This window comes from Ailuropoda melanoleuca, chromosome 9, assembly GCF_002007445.2.
Source record: "Ailuropoda melanoleuca isolate Jingjing chromosome 9, ASM200744v2, whole genome shotgun sequence".
Lineage (NCBI taxonomy): Eukaryota > Metazoa > Chordata > Mammalia > Carnivora > Ursidae > Ailuropoda > Ailuropoda melanoleuca.
The window spans coordinates 29,038,494-29,052,198 of record NC_048226.1 but is presented as its reverse complement, the minus strand read 5'-3'; the positions used below and the strand labels follow the sequence as shown (position 1 = coordinate 29,052,198).

General features: G+C 58.8%; 1 protein-coding gene across 3 annotated transcripts in view; it reads left to right on the top strand.

Annotated features, from left to right (window-relative positions):
• Positions 1–518: 518 nt before the first annotated feature.
• SNX33 (sorting nexin 33) overlaps positions 519–13,705 on the top strand; it is a 68,902-nt gene continuing 55,715 nt past the window's right edge. Inside the window, exons 1-2 of one of the 3 annotated variants that reach the window (XM_002925132.4) lie at positions 520–2,679; positions 8,772–10,312. In XM_002925132.4, the coding sequence (XP_002925178.1) occupies positions 1,212–2,679; positions 8,772–9,025 (1,722 nt within the window). In that variant the 5' untranslated portion in view covers positions 520–1,211 and the 3' untranslated portion in view covers positions 9,026–10,312. Of the gene's footprint in view, positions 2,680–8,771; positions 10,313–13,705 lie in introns of those variants that run through there. The other 2 variants (XM_019805833.2, XM_019805834.2) reach the window with 2 other exon arrangements.

Genomic DNA, 13,705 nt, shown 5'->3' with positions numbered 1-13,705 from the left:
CCTTTCTCCGGACGCCGCCTCCCGGAATCCCTTTTTTCTGTTGTTTTGGAGCTAGCTTCTGGCTGGCGCGCAGAGGGGCTGCGAGCGCAGGACGAGGAGGCGGTTTGGGGCCACAGCCCGCCGCCCACCGGCCGGACACCGCGGGGCCGAGCGGAGGACTGACCGCAAGCCGGCCGGGCGCGCCATCTGCTCACCGGAGCGCACTCTCCAAACTTCTGTCGAGTGTGTGTGCACGCCAGGGGTGGGGGTCTGTACGACCTGCGCGCCGGGCCGGGGACCGCAGGGGTTACCTTTGGACGGGCTCCTTGGACTCAGATCAGGGTCAGCTTCAGGCTCAGAAACTGCTGAGCAGCTAGGCAAACAAAAGAGGCCACTCAGCTAGCTAGTGGCCAGAAGTCGCCAGAGCGCCTCGTCGCGCCCCCTCCTTCCCTAGGGTGGGGGCTGGCCACTCGGGAGGCGGGGAGAAGGCTCCTGAGCCGGCTGAGGGCTGGGGGTGGGGGTCGGGGGTGCTGGGGGCCGGGCTAGACCGGGCTGGGCCGCCGGGGTCGACGGAGTTGGCGGCCTGTTGTGTAAGCCTCAGTCCTTGTTTTCCCCGGCCTGGCTCGTTGTGAAGCCGGACACATCCACCCTTGGACTGGATTCAAGAGGCTGCTGCCTTTCTCCATGCCCCTCTTGGATTTTCTGGATTTTTGAAAACCCAGTGGCCCAGGAGGAGGAGGAGGAAGGAGGAAGGAACAGATCTGCAGAGGAATGTGAGAGAAGCCAGAAGAAGCTGGGAGCCAGAGCTGCCTGGGTTTCTGGAACAGTGGTTTCTGAGTGAGTCTCTTCTATTTCAGAACATTGTTCCAGTGGAAAGTGTCAGACAAATTCTTGCCCTCTCAGAGCTGATTTCTCCAAGTCACTTGACTTTTCTTCTGGGAGTGGAAGGAAGGAGAAACTACCTGCTCTGGGACTGCCAGGGGAAGGGAGGAAGATTATGGACATGGTCCCTCCCTGCTCACAGGAGTGTGCCAGAGACCTAGTAATAACAGGGCAGTTAATGAGCCGTGGACATTGCTTTGAGTAGTGGGAGGCTGGACGGCATCTGTGGGTGCTGAGGCCCCAGTTTAGGGGCTGAGAGACTGAATTGTTGTGACAGGCCCTGAGCTGCCAGTGCATTCTCAGTTCTGGGCAGAACCCTGTCCTCATCTCTCTCTGCCACTGGCCCAGCCATGGCCCTGAAAGGCCGAGCCCTCTATGACTTCCGCAGCGAGAACAAGGAGGAGATCAGCATCCATCAGGATGAGGACCTGGTCATCTTCAGTGAGACCTCGCTGGATGGCTGGCTGCAGGGCCAGAACAGTCGCGGGGAGACAGGGCTCTTCCCTGCCTCTTACGTGGAGATCGTCCGTTCTGGTACCAGCTCCAACCATGCCGACTGCTCCAGCAGCCCAGGCTCTCTGAGCACCCAGGTGAGCTTGTATGACAGCTCTAGCGGGGCCGGCCCTTCCAGGAGTGGTGGGGGCAGTGGCTTCCTCTCACACCAGGGCAGCTTTGAGGAGGACGATGACGATGACTGGGATGACTGGGACGATGGGTGCACAGTGGTGGAGGAGCCTCGGGCTGGTGGGCTGGGCACCAATGGGCACCCCCCTCTCAACCTCTCCTACCCTGGTGCCTACCCCAGCCAGCACATGGCCTTTCGACCCAAGCCAGCCCTGGAGCGGCAGGACAGCCTGGCATCTGCCAAGCGGGGCAGCGTGGTGGGGCGCAACCTCAACCGTTTCTCGTGCTTCGTGCGCTCTGGAGTGGAGGCCTTTATCCTGGGTGATGTGCCCATGATGGCCAAGATCGCTGAGACGTACTCCATTGAAATGGGCCCTCGGGGCCCCCAGTGGAAGGCCAACCCCCACCCGTTTGCCTGTTCAGTGGAGGACCCCACCAAACAGACCAAATTCAAGGGCATCAAAAGCTATATCTCCTACAAGCTCACACCCACCCACGCTGGCTCGCCAGTCTACCGGCGCTACAAACACTTTGACTGGCTCTATAACCGCCTGCTGCACAAGTTCACTGTCATCTCGGTGCCCCACCTGCCAGAGAAGCAGGCCACAGGTCGCTTCGAGGAAGACTTTATTGAGAAGCGGAAGCGTCGGCTCATCCTCTGGATGGACCACATGACCAGCCACCCGGTGCTGTCCCAGTATGAGGGCTTCCAGCATTTCCTCAGCTGCCGGGATGACAAGCAGTGGAAGATGGGCAAACGCAGGGCAGAGAAGGATGAGATGGTGGGTGCCAGCTTCCTGCTCACCTTCCAGATCCCCACGGAGCACCAGGACCTGCAGGATGTGGAGGACCGTGTGGACACCTTCAAGGCCTTCAGCAAGAAGATGGACGACAGCGTCCTGCAGCTCAGCACCATAGCATCAGAGCTGGTGCGCAAGCACGTGGGGGGCTTCCGCAAGGAGTTCCAGAAGCTGGGCAATGCCTTCCAGGCCATCAGTCATGCCTTCCAGATGGACCCCCCCTTTAGTTCTGAGGCCCTCAACAGCGCCATTTCTCACACGGGTCGTACCTATGAAGCTGTTGGCGAGATGTTCGCTGAGCAGCCCAAGAACGACCTCTTCCAGATGCTCGACATGCTGTCTCTCTACCAGGGCCTGCTTTCAAACTTCCCCGACATCATCCACCTGCAGAAAGGTAAGAGCCAGAGTGGGCAGGAGACCCCTGCTGAGTCTGCGCTCTGCTGGGCCCTGGGGATCTGAGGATGGCGTAGGGGAGTGGAGCAGCCCGTCTAGTCTTTCTCATTCATTCATTCCACAGTGTGTCGAGCACCTGCTATGGGGCAGGTGCTAGTCTAGGTGCAGGGATATTATTGTAGACCGCTCTGGTCCCTGACCTCATGGAGCTCGCTGGTTACCTTTTGTTGTCCATGTGTTTGCTCGTGCATTCCATTTTTTCTGTTTCTGTCTCATTTGCTTATCTGTCCATGATGTGTCAAGGTATCAGGCTGAGTCTGGGAACACGGAGATGACCTTGCCCTTGAGGAGCCCACAGGCTCATGGGGGACAGGGACACAGATAACAAGAGCACAGAGTGTGGCCTGTCTTCCCACTCCTCTCAAGCTCCACTCCCTGCCCTTGCGGCTTCAGAGTCTGTTCTTCCCACCGCATACCCTATCTGTGAGCTCCCTGTGTGTGTGCGGGAGGCTCGCCGTCCCCATTTTGCAGATGAAGAAGCTGGTGTCCACAGAAGGGTGGTTGCACAGGGAGTCCGTGGCCCAGCTGAGACTGTCCCTTCCTCCTGCGCCTCCCCAAGGATATGTCCATGTTGGCCAGTTTCCAAGCCCAGCTGTGTTTTCAGTTCTCATGGCCCCCCTCTGTGGGGGAGGGACAGGATGGGCCCCTGTCTGTTACTGTTGGGCCGTCAAGGAACTGCCAGGGAAGTGACTCATCCCGGGTCACCTAGGGGCACCCGGGCTGGTCCAGGGGAGGCACAGGGGTTCAGGCACTACCCACATGGCCCATCCAACTCCCCCTTCCTGAACCTGGCTTCTCTTGCCTGAGCAGTGAGTCAGGGCTAACCTGGCTGGTGGCTGAGTCCTGGGACAAGAGGCAGGGCAGATGTCAGGAGAGAGGTGTGGTCCTCCCTGGGGCTGCTTGGTAACTCAGGAAGAACGTCTGCAGGGCGTGGGGCTGGCTCCCTGGCCCCTAGGCCCTGAGGTCAGGCCTGGCTTCGTGCAGAGTTTTCCTCTGGGTGGGGCCCGGAGGCAGACCTCTGGACTGAGCCTGGGGGACAGCAAACACCACCCTCTGCCTCAGTATCCAGGAGAGTCAGGAGTAAGCCAGTCCTGCTCTACTTTCCACGAGACTGACTTCTAGAACTTCTCCATCTCCTTTCTCCCCTCACTTTCTCATCCTCCTTCCTTTCCCTGCCCTTTTTTCTCACCTTCATGTTCCTGTCCTCCTCTGTCCCTCTTCTTTCAGCCTCAGGAGACACGAGCCCTGAGTTCTAGTTTTGTTTGTGTTCCTGCTTTGCTGGGTATTTCTGGGAAGTGCCTTCCCCTCTCCGGGCCTTAGTTTCCTGATCTAGAAAGCAAAGAGAGGGTAGACCCAGTGAGCTCTCAGGAGGGGAAACTCCTGGGGAGGATCTGGTCGAGAACAGAGTGATGCCTTAAAGCTGGCTCTGAGCTCTGTGGCAGGGATATGGCGGAGGTGGCCGGCTGGCCAGGGCCCAGTGGGGCAGGTGTCTCCCTGGGCGGAAGTGGAGCCATGTTCACTGCTGCGCCCGGGCCTGGGAAAGCTGGTTCAACCAGCTCCTTGGATAGCGTGTTTCTGTGTGGGCAGTGGCGGGGGAAAGCAGGGTCACAGTGAATAAACAGCTGCCCCTGTCTAGTTTCTGAGGACACCCACCCAGGGCAGAGTTGGGCTCAGGAAGGCAGCCCCTTACCCAGCCAGGGCTCCCAGGTTGCGCTGAAGCAGGAAGACTGGCCTTTCTGACTCCGGGGCAGGGACACAGAGCTGAGAGGGGCCGTTTCTGAGTTTCTGCTTGAGGTCTCTCTGAGAGTGAGGGCCCGACAGTCCTCTGGGCTGGTGCATTCAACCTTAGGCAGAGGCTAACCCACCTTCCCTCACCCTGAGGACCCCTCCCCGGTGGACCAACCCATTTGGGCTTACTGTTCCTCCTTCTGGGCTATGGTTGGGCAAGTTAGGGTGGGGGGCTTGGGATCTAGCTGAGACAGAATTGGGCAGGTTTGGGGGACCATGGCCTGATGGGGGAAGGAGGAGTTCCATGCTGGCCATGTGGGTGGAATCCTTTCTCAGAGAAAGAAACAGGAAAGTTGGGCCTCAGGTCTCCAGAGTTTGTCTAGTCCATCCAGACACCTGAAAGAGGGCAAGTGTGTGGCAGAGGCCATGGAAGGAAGGAGACAGGAGGCTTAGGTGGGGTCAGGAGGCCAGGATCTGGACAAATATTGCCTCTGAGATTACTGAGGGTGTTTTTCTCCCCTCAGTTTCCCCCTTAGTAAAATGGATCGTGACATCTGCTTGGCACTGAGATGAAGCCAGCAGTCTGTGCCCTGGCCCAGCCCCTGGAGCTCAGTCCAGGGGTCTCCTAAAAGAAGGGGATCCATATAATTAACCATCTAAACCCGGACGGTCTTGGGGGTGAAGGGGGCCCCGGTTGTAGTTACGCTGGGACAAGGGGAAATAGTGCCCGTCCAGGGCCGCGCCCTGTAAGCCAGCCAGGGCAGGGAAGTTACTGTGGTCCCCTGCGTGTTACAGACGAGGCGCAGTGAGGTGGGGTGATGCGCAGAGCAGGAATTGGGGCCCAGGGGTGTCTGACTGCACAGCCCAGGCTGTTTCCCCTGTGCCAGACAGATGGGGTGAAGGAGCTCCCCGAGGGATGGGTGGTTGCGTAGATGAGCCAGAGGGGAAGGCCGAGGGAGGCCGGGTGCTCTAGCACCACTAACACAGTTGGCGTGCTTGGTGGGCCGGAAGCAGGCCCAGGACGCAGAGCGCATGTGGAGCGGCCACAGGACTCCCAGGTTGGCCAAGGCCGCATGTCCCCCGCAGAACCAAGTGCTTGTCTGGCGGCATGGGTGGGTCCAGCCTGTGTTCTAGGCCATCGTCTCACCCTCCCTCTTCCTCCCCTCCTAGGCTTCCATAAACAAAGGGAAGCCTCTTGCTACCAGCCACCACCAGCTGGTTCTTGCTGTGACTGAAAAGCAGTCTGCACATGGCTGCACGCGGCATCTTGAGCTCTTACTCCGTCGCGTGCTGGCCTGAGTACTTCATACAGAGGAGTTCAGTTAAGCCTTAACTGCGCGATAGGGCGGGCACCGTTATTATCCCATTTCTCAGATCTGGAAACTCAAAATCACTGTGCCGCCAAGAGCAGTCGTCGGCAGCATTACCCTGGTCCAGCCTGTCCCACTTGACAGCGGGGAGAGCTCCAGCCCAGGCAAGAGCAGTGGCTTGCTGGAGGTGACACAGTTGGGACTAGGACTCAGACGTCCCGTCCCTGGCCTGGGTGGGGGGTAATTACCTCGGAGAGGTGGGGACAGGATGGGTTAAGGTGGGAGCTTAGGGAGTATGGCTGGGACACTGGGGCTCTGAAGCTTCCATCTCCTTTCCTGGTTCCTGGGATCCAGCCTACAGGACACCTGCCAGGGCAGGAGGCCCCCCCAGGTCCTGAGCTCTCAGGTTGAGTCCTACATGGAATGTAGCAGGGCTGCTGGACAGGCCTGAGCCCCGACTCCCGGCTTGTCTCTGGGGTATGTTAGTGTTAGCTGGTCCCAGCCCCAGATCTGAGTCACAGGGTGGAGAGGTGACAGAGAGCAGGGTGGGACCTCCGCCTGTCCTCCCCCCCACACAGCTTTTGTCCCCATGCCTGGCCCCCTGCCTGTCTGTGGATACCTAGCAACTGCAATAGACTCGTTTCTATTACTTGGGCCTCTGTCTCCTCATCAACACAAGGAGCCTTCCTTTCTTCAAGGCCAGAAAAGCCCTCTGAAATACGGTTTTTTCAGGCAGCTGAAACGCTGCACCTCAGTTTTTCAGGCAGCTGGAATCCAAGCTAGTTAGTGTCTCCTCTTCAGGTAGGTTCCTTGTCTGTTATCTGGGGGCCCCACACAGATGGGGTGACCTGGGTGACCTGGCATGGGCTCTCTGCAGTGGCTGTGGTATCCACCCCCCAGTTGTGGAGGGGTACCTCTAGGCCACATATGGGGCACAAAGGAGGCTGGGAGCCCCTAGGCAGGTCCTCCCCAGCACAGCCTCAGTTTCCTCTGTACAAGCTGGGGGTTGGGCAGCTGGCCTCTAGGACCTCTCTAGCTCCGAAGTCTCTTATTGGGTCCTCATGCTGGGCCTTGGGCTCATCCCTCTTCTGCTGCCCAGACCTGGGCAGTCGGGATGGAACAGGAGGCAAGAGGTGGCTCAAGGAGGGTGGCAGAAGGACTGAGTGGGTTGGAAGCTAGTGACTGCGGAGTTCTTTCGAGTGCCGTGTGATCGGCCTGGAGATTCTCCAGACTCATGTCTGTCCGCCCTAGCGGCCGCCGTTGGCCAGCTAGCTGCGCGCTTGCCGGCTGATATGGATGCTGCTCGCTCTAAAGGCCTCTGCAGTTATTTCCAGCATGGAGAGCCCTGGGCCTGACATAGAGTAAATGACCAAAAAAAGGATCTTGAATGCATTGGACATCTTAAGCACGAGTGAAAAGAGCACATCTCGAGGGCCCCCAGTGTGTTGCTGGTGCACCTTGGATGTTCCTGAAGTGCTTGGGGCGGGGGGGGGGTTGTCCTGCATGCGAAGCCTTCCTGCTTCCTTACTCTGCATTGCAGGGTGGATTCCCCACAGCCCTGTGGAGAGAGCGTGCTAAGCACAGGCACACCGCCTCCTCCTTACGGCAACCGGCCCCACGGCCTTCAATGCACAGTTAGTCAAGTGCCTGTTAATTCAGAGCTGAAATTCATTCACCAACTGCATGCTGATTCATTCAGAGTCTTTTTTTTTTTTTTTTTTTTTTTCTAAAGATTTTATTTATTTATTCGACAGAGATAGAGACAGCCAGTGAGAGAGGGAACACAAGCAGGGGGAGTGGGAGAGGAAGAAGCAGGCTCACAGCAGAGGAGCCCGATGTGGGGCTCGATCCCATAACGCCGGGATCACGCCCTGAGCCGAAGGCAGACGCTTAACCGCTGTGCCACCCAGGCGCCCCCATTCAGAGTCTTCTAAATTGGGTCCCCTGCCCAGGTTCGTCCCCCGTCCCCCATCTGTCACCTGGCTATACAGGGCCTCCTCTGGTCCCTTGAGGCTGGTGTGAGGAGGGACAGGGCCTATTTGTGGGGAGACACACACAAAGGAAAATTCCAGGTGGCCTTCGAAGTGCTGTTTTAGAATCAATAGTGTGATGGGGGTGGGGAGAACCCTAGAGAGAAGGTACTCCACCTAGGGGCACTGTGGGAGGCTCTGGTGTGGGGGTGGTGCCTGAGCCTCGATCAGGGGCCTTAAATTATGCAGAACAATCAAGCAGGCAGAGATGAGGAGGTAGGAAAGAGCAGGGGGAGTTTGATGAACACTGGGTCAGTGTGGAACAGGTGCAGGGGCCAACTCCCAGGGGGCCTCACAGCTAGGCAAACGGGCGGGGACCTTCGTCTGCAGGCAGAGGGGAGCCAGGGGGAGGTCTGGAGCTTTGGATGCCCATCTTGGCTGCTCTTCAGGTGCTGTGGAGAACCTCTCAGAGCCTGGGCCTGAGGTGAGAGCCCCTTAGGGGCCTGTTGTAGTAGTTCAGTGAGGAACAGGTTGAATCGGCTCAGCAGACGTGTACCAAGCTCTCCTGGGGGCCAGGCCTGGTCCTGGGGGCTGGAGACATGGAGCTCGCAGACCAGAGGGAGGCAGGTAAAGCAACCACAGGGCGGTAAGAGCTGTGGCCGATGGAAGCCCGGGGAACATTTGGAGGCACCTGATGCCGTGGGGGTGCAGGGAAGGCTTTCTGGAGGAGGTGATGTCTGAGCCGATTAGGAGCCAGTGTGAGAGATGATGCCTGTGTTGGGTAAGGACGGCCCTGTCCTGGGACTCGATACAGCCAGCAGGGCTGTGACGGGCTGGGTGCTGTGGGCTGCTGGCAGTGCCCCGGGTTTGGAGGGAAGATGTGCCAACGGTGAGGGTTTGGGGGAGCTCCTGGGGGAGACACCCAGATGGCTGTCCCTGAGGGGGCTCGTGGAGGGTAGAGGGAGCAAAGGGGGGGAGACCAGAGCCCTAACTTCCCTTGTCCTCCTCCACTGTGCCCGTGCCAGGCGCCTTCGCCAAGGTGAAGGAGAGCCAGCGCATGAGTGACGAGGGCCGCATGGCGCAGGACGAGGCAGATGGCATTCGTAGGCGCTGCCGCGTGGTGGGCTTCGCCCTGCAGGCTGAAATGAACCACTTCCACCAGCGCCGCGAGCTCGACTTCAAGCACATGATGCAGAACTACCTGCGCCAGCAGGTCCTCTTCTACCAGCGGGTGGGCCGGCAGCTGGAGAAGGCGCTGCGCATGTATGACAGCCTCTGACCCCTGTCCCCGCCCCCACCCCGCACCTGGGCCGGTCGCTGCAGTGCGCTCTGCTCTCTAGGCCCGCCTGCACCGCTAGTGGCTGCGAGGATTGGGGCGGGCTTTGGAGGAGTCAGGGGTCCCCCTGGGGAAGGCCTCTGGCCCTTAGAGGTAGGGGTACAGCAGGAGCGGGATTTGGGGTCAGGAACCTTCTAGGCCGAGGCCTGGGCTGCGGGTCAGTTGCTTGAGGCCAGGCCACGGTCCTAGCCTCCCCCAGAGCGTACGGGACTAGCTCACCTGGCCACCGCCTCCAAGTTCATTCAGCCCGCTGCAGCCCTGTGTCAGATGCTGGCTGGGTACCAGGGCTGCGACATGCCTGCCCTCAGGGAGTCCCCAGTCGAGGTGGGGTGTCAGACACAGAAACAGACAAGGGCAATGCAGAGTGACTGATGGTAAATAAGGGCTTCCTGGAAGCTTAAAGAAAGAACCACTCATTCTGCTGGTTGGGGAAGGCTCCACAGAGTAGGTGACATTTGAGTAGTGTTTTGAAGAATGACAGGGACCTGCCAGACAGTACATGGGGCCAGGGGTGGGAGGGACATTCAGACGAGAGGAATAGCATGGGCAAAGATGTGAAGACATGAAAACACCCCCTCTTCTCTCCCTTACTTTTCCCAAGTAAGTTTGGTGCCCCTTGGTGGGGATTCTGGCCTGTGTGACAGAGGGAAGGGCTCTTCCTCCCGTGTCCCTGTCCCTGCCTCACCTTGTCCCCTCAGGAGGAGCTGCAGGCCAACTCCCTCCTGACTTCCTTCCACCTGCTGAGCCTCCATTACCCCTTGGTTAGGGGACCACGCAGCATCCTTTCCCTGGGCTCAGGGTGCTGAGATAAGCCACTGACTCTGGGACCTTGGTGGCACCCTCCTGGAGAGGATACCCAGAAGTTACCAGATATTTGAGTTCACCAGCAACGGCTCTCCACATTCCAAGCAGGCTCAGGCCCCAGTGAATCCCGGAATCCTTCCTGTTGCACAGAGGGAAGGCCAAGGGGAAAAAGACAGGGGCTGGCTTGCCCACTGCCCAGAAGTCCTGGGCCCATGGCCCGCTTCACTGTGATGTCAGCACCGGCTCCCTCCCCAGCCAGGCTGTGCTGTCCCCCACCCATGTTTACATCCTCAAGGGGGCTATTCCCTCCCCCCAGGCCAGCGTGTGGGCCAGGAGGGTTGGGGGAACTGACAGGTGCCACTGCTGGCTCTTGCTGCTTGAATCTTTTTTCTTTCTTGTTTTCTTGATAAACCTTTTGCAATTAAGACAACAAAAGCATGGCTGTTTTTGTTTGGCTCCCAAAGGGATTGAGGGTGGGGGAAGGATGAAACCCTAAATGTCCCTGGGAGCTTTTAGACAGTGAGGTCATGGTGGGCACAAAACCTCTAAAGCTGGGGGGAGGACTGTGCCGATGGCAGGTGCTAGCTGGGGAGCTAGAGGTGGCTGTGGACCCCAGCTGGACACACATCCTTTCCAGACCTTGCTCTCCTCATCTCTCAAAGGGATGGAGTCCTGCTGGGCCTTGGGCTGTGCTGCTAAGTGATCTAGGACTGAGCTTGCATGAGTGAGGGAGAGGAGGCCATGCTCCAGGACAGTCTAATTGACAGGGGGTTCTTCTCCCCAGGGAGGCATGCCCCAGCCTGGCCCCCAGGAGAGCCCTGGTCCAGGAGAGGTGGGAGAGGGGACTTGGAAACTGTGTCCTTCCCCAAGAAGTCCAGGGCGCCCAGTCCTGTGGTGGCTTCCGTGTTGGGAACTGAGGAGAACTGACCCTCCCAGCCGGGCCCTCAGCGGTGTCCCAGTTAGGACGAGCAGGAATCAGCTCCCACGTGGGAAGGAGGGGTGCTGGTAAAACTACGGTTCTCTTTCAGGGCAAGGGGGACTTGGTGGGAGGCTAGGGCTGGCAGGGTCTGGGCCTCGGGAGGCTTTGACCAGGCCAGGGGCCCAGGGAACTTATAGTAGTAAGAGGGCTAAGGAATGGTGGGTGCAGTGGGGTGGGGAAGAGGCAGCAAAGGCTGCCCATTCAGGGCAGAGCATCCTCAGAGGAACTTCTGGAATGGGCCTCTGGCCCTGGGTCAAAATTAGGTCAGATTTGGGACTTTCTGTGGAATTTTCCCCTCCCTCCTCCCTACCCTCCTTCCTTCATTTTCCAACCCACCCAAGGACCTTCCTGCCTTAACCTCTTAGCAGCTTTGACCTCCTGGCCGCCTTCTGTAGACAGTACTCTGAGCACAGCAGGGGAGGCTCCTTACTGAGGTCAGTCTGGGTAGGGTGGTGGAAGCGCCTTTCTTAACCCACAGTGCCTGGAAAGTCCCCTTTTCATGCTTCCTGCCCTGGGACTAGTATTACCCTCTTGTGTCCCTTTCTTGGGGGGAGGGCACCTCCGATCCTCAGGGTGAGGGAGGCCTTCTGACACCACTCAGGAGGGGCTTGGCCTTGGAAGAAGTGTCCAGAAGTGAAGTCTTAGGACGGGTCAGGTCTACTGCGGGCATCCTGAGATATCTAGGCTGGGGCAGGCTTCTGCGTAATGGGGAGTGAGGATGTCACAGCCATTCCCTTGGGTTTCTTTCTGTCTCTCTGTGGGTTGGGGTATTGGAGGGGGTAGTTTGAGGTAGGTCTGAGCTGACTGGAGCACCTTTCAGGAGGGCCCTGGGGGACCAGGTGGGGGAGGTGTGGGAGCACCCTGGTGGTGGCAGGGCCTGCTGGCTGGCCTCAGTCATGCCAGGCAGATGTTCCAGGCTGAGCTGGGCCCAACTGCCTCCAGTTCCCTCCCTCACTTTGCCCTGAAGGGGGTGGAACATAAGGCCCCCCTTTCTGCCCTGGGCAGTAAGCAGGACCAGGTCTGGGGGTGATCCGAGTCTCTGATCCCCGGTCTTGGTCCAGCCCACGAGAGGACTTGGCTTTGTGGCCACATGTGGGGGTTGGGGATGGAGGCAGCCCTCGGCTCCTGCATGTGTTTCCTCCCAGACACACAGGAGGGCCATGAGCCGCCATGCCACAGCTCTGCCACGGTGGTTCCACGCCTGGAGGGGAGGCAGGGAGGTGGGTGGCTCCAGAGCCAGCTCAGCCCCTCTCCTCCATCCTGTGGCCCAGCCGTGCCATCATCCACAAGTCCACATAGTCACATGTAGAGCTGCCCAGCCCCAAGCAGGCACAGCCATGTGCAACCACACACCCTGCCCACAGGGACGTAGGCCACACCTGGCCGTCTGCACACAGATGCCCAGTCACGTGCTCACGCAGGGGCACTCCCAGCCATGGCGCCACCCACCGTCACGCATTCATGGCCACGGCTGCACATGCATCATCCCTTCACAGCACCAGTCACATCGTGTCCTCGCTCACAGCCGTACCACAGTCCTACCCACAGAGAGCGGCACACACTCAGACATATGGCCACAAGTCACACATGCTCCTATCAAAGCGGTCCCACGTGTTGCTGTTTCTAGACTGCAGCCGCGCCACCTCCTGGGGGAGCCAGTGGCATCACCCGTCATCTGACACTGGCACTATGCAGGTGGGGAACTCGAGGTCTAGTGAGGGGTGGCAGCTGGCTGTGTCACGCAGTGGGGCCAGAGGTTGTTCGAGGGCTTGAGCCCAGCTCTGGGTAGCTCTGTGGCCAGTCCCCAGGGCCACTCCCTTCTGCATCAGTAGCCCCCTGGCTGAACCCACTCAGCAAAGCTCTCGGCATCTCCTATCTGTCCAGCCAGAGCCCAGGCTGCGGCGTCCCTGTGAGCCAGAGCCAGGACGCAGTGGGCAGGGCCTAGGCCTGGGCGGGAGGAACATTCCTGCACCATCTCCTCCCCAAGCATGCGAGGACTGGGCCCGCCCTGCCTGCCTGCCCGCTGACTCAGGCCTCCAGGAGCCAAGCCTGCTTGTCCCCAACCCCCCCAACCTGTTTCCTGTCCAGTTCGGCTCCAGTATGGCTCCGTGGGCTGGGGTAAGAGACGAGGAACCCTGGCAAAAACCATGGAGAGAAATGAAAATTCACCTCCCCCAGACGGAGCTCAGCAGAACTGATTGTGACATCTGGTCGCAGGGTTCAGGATAGTTTAGCACAAACCTTTTTTCCTTTGGGTTTTTTTTTTTTAATATTTTAATTTTTTTTATTATATTATGTTAGTCACCATACAGTACATCACTGGTTTCTGATGTAAAGTTCGATGATTCATTAGTTGCGTATAACACCCAGTGCACCATGCAATACGTGCCCTCCTTACTACCCATCACCAGCCTATCCCATTCCCCCACCCCCCTCCCCTCCTTTGGTTTTGTTTTGTTAGTCAAACCCCAGTGCAGTCCGGTCTGTTGAAAAAGTGAGTCTCATAGCTGTGGCTCCCTGGTCCTCACAGCAGCCCTGGTAGGCAGCACTGTTCCATTTCACAGACGAGGGGACTGAGGCTTGGCTAGAGTGAAGATGGGCCTGGCCTGGGATCACACAGTGAGACAAGGTGGAGCTGGACTCGAACCCAGCTCCCTGAGGACTTTCCTCAAAGTCTTGATTGACTCGCTTTGGTCTGAAAGAAAAGGGGCTGGCAGAGCTCCACTCCAGAGGTGCGAGAACGCGAGGCTGGCAGACCCAACTGCTGACATGTGAAGGGGCTGGTGGGTAGGGTGAGTCCCACCAGCCCCCAGGGATGAAGAGGCTGACCACAGCCCTGC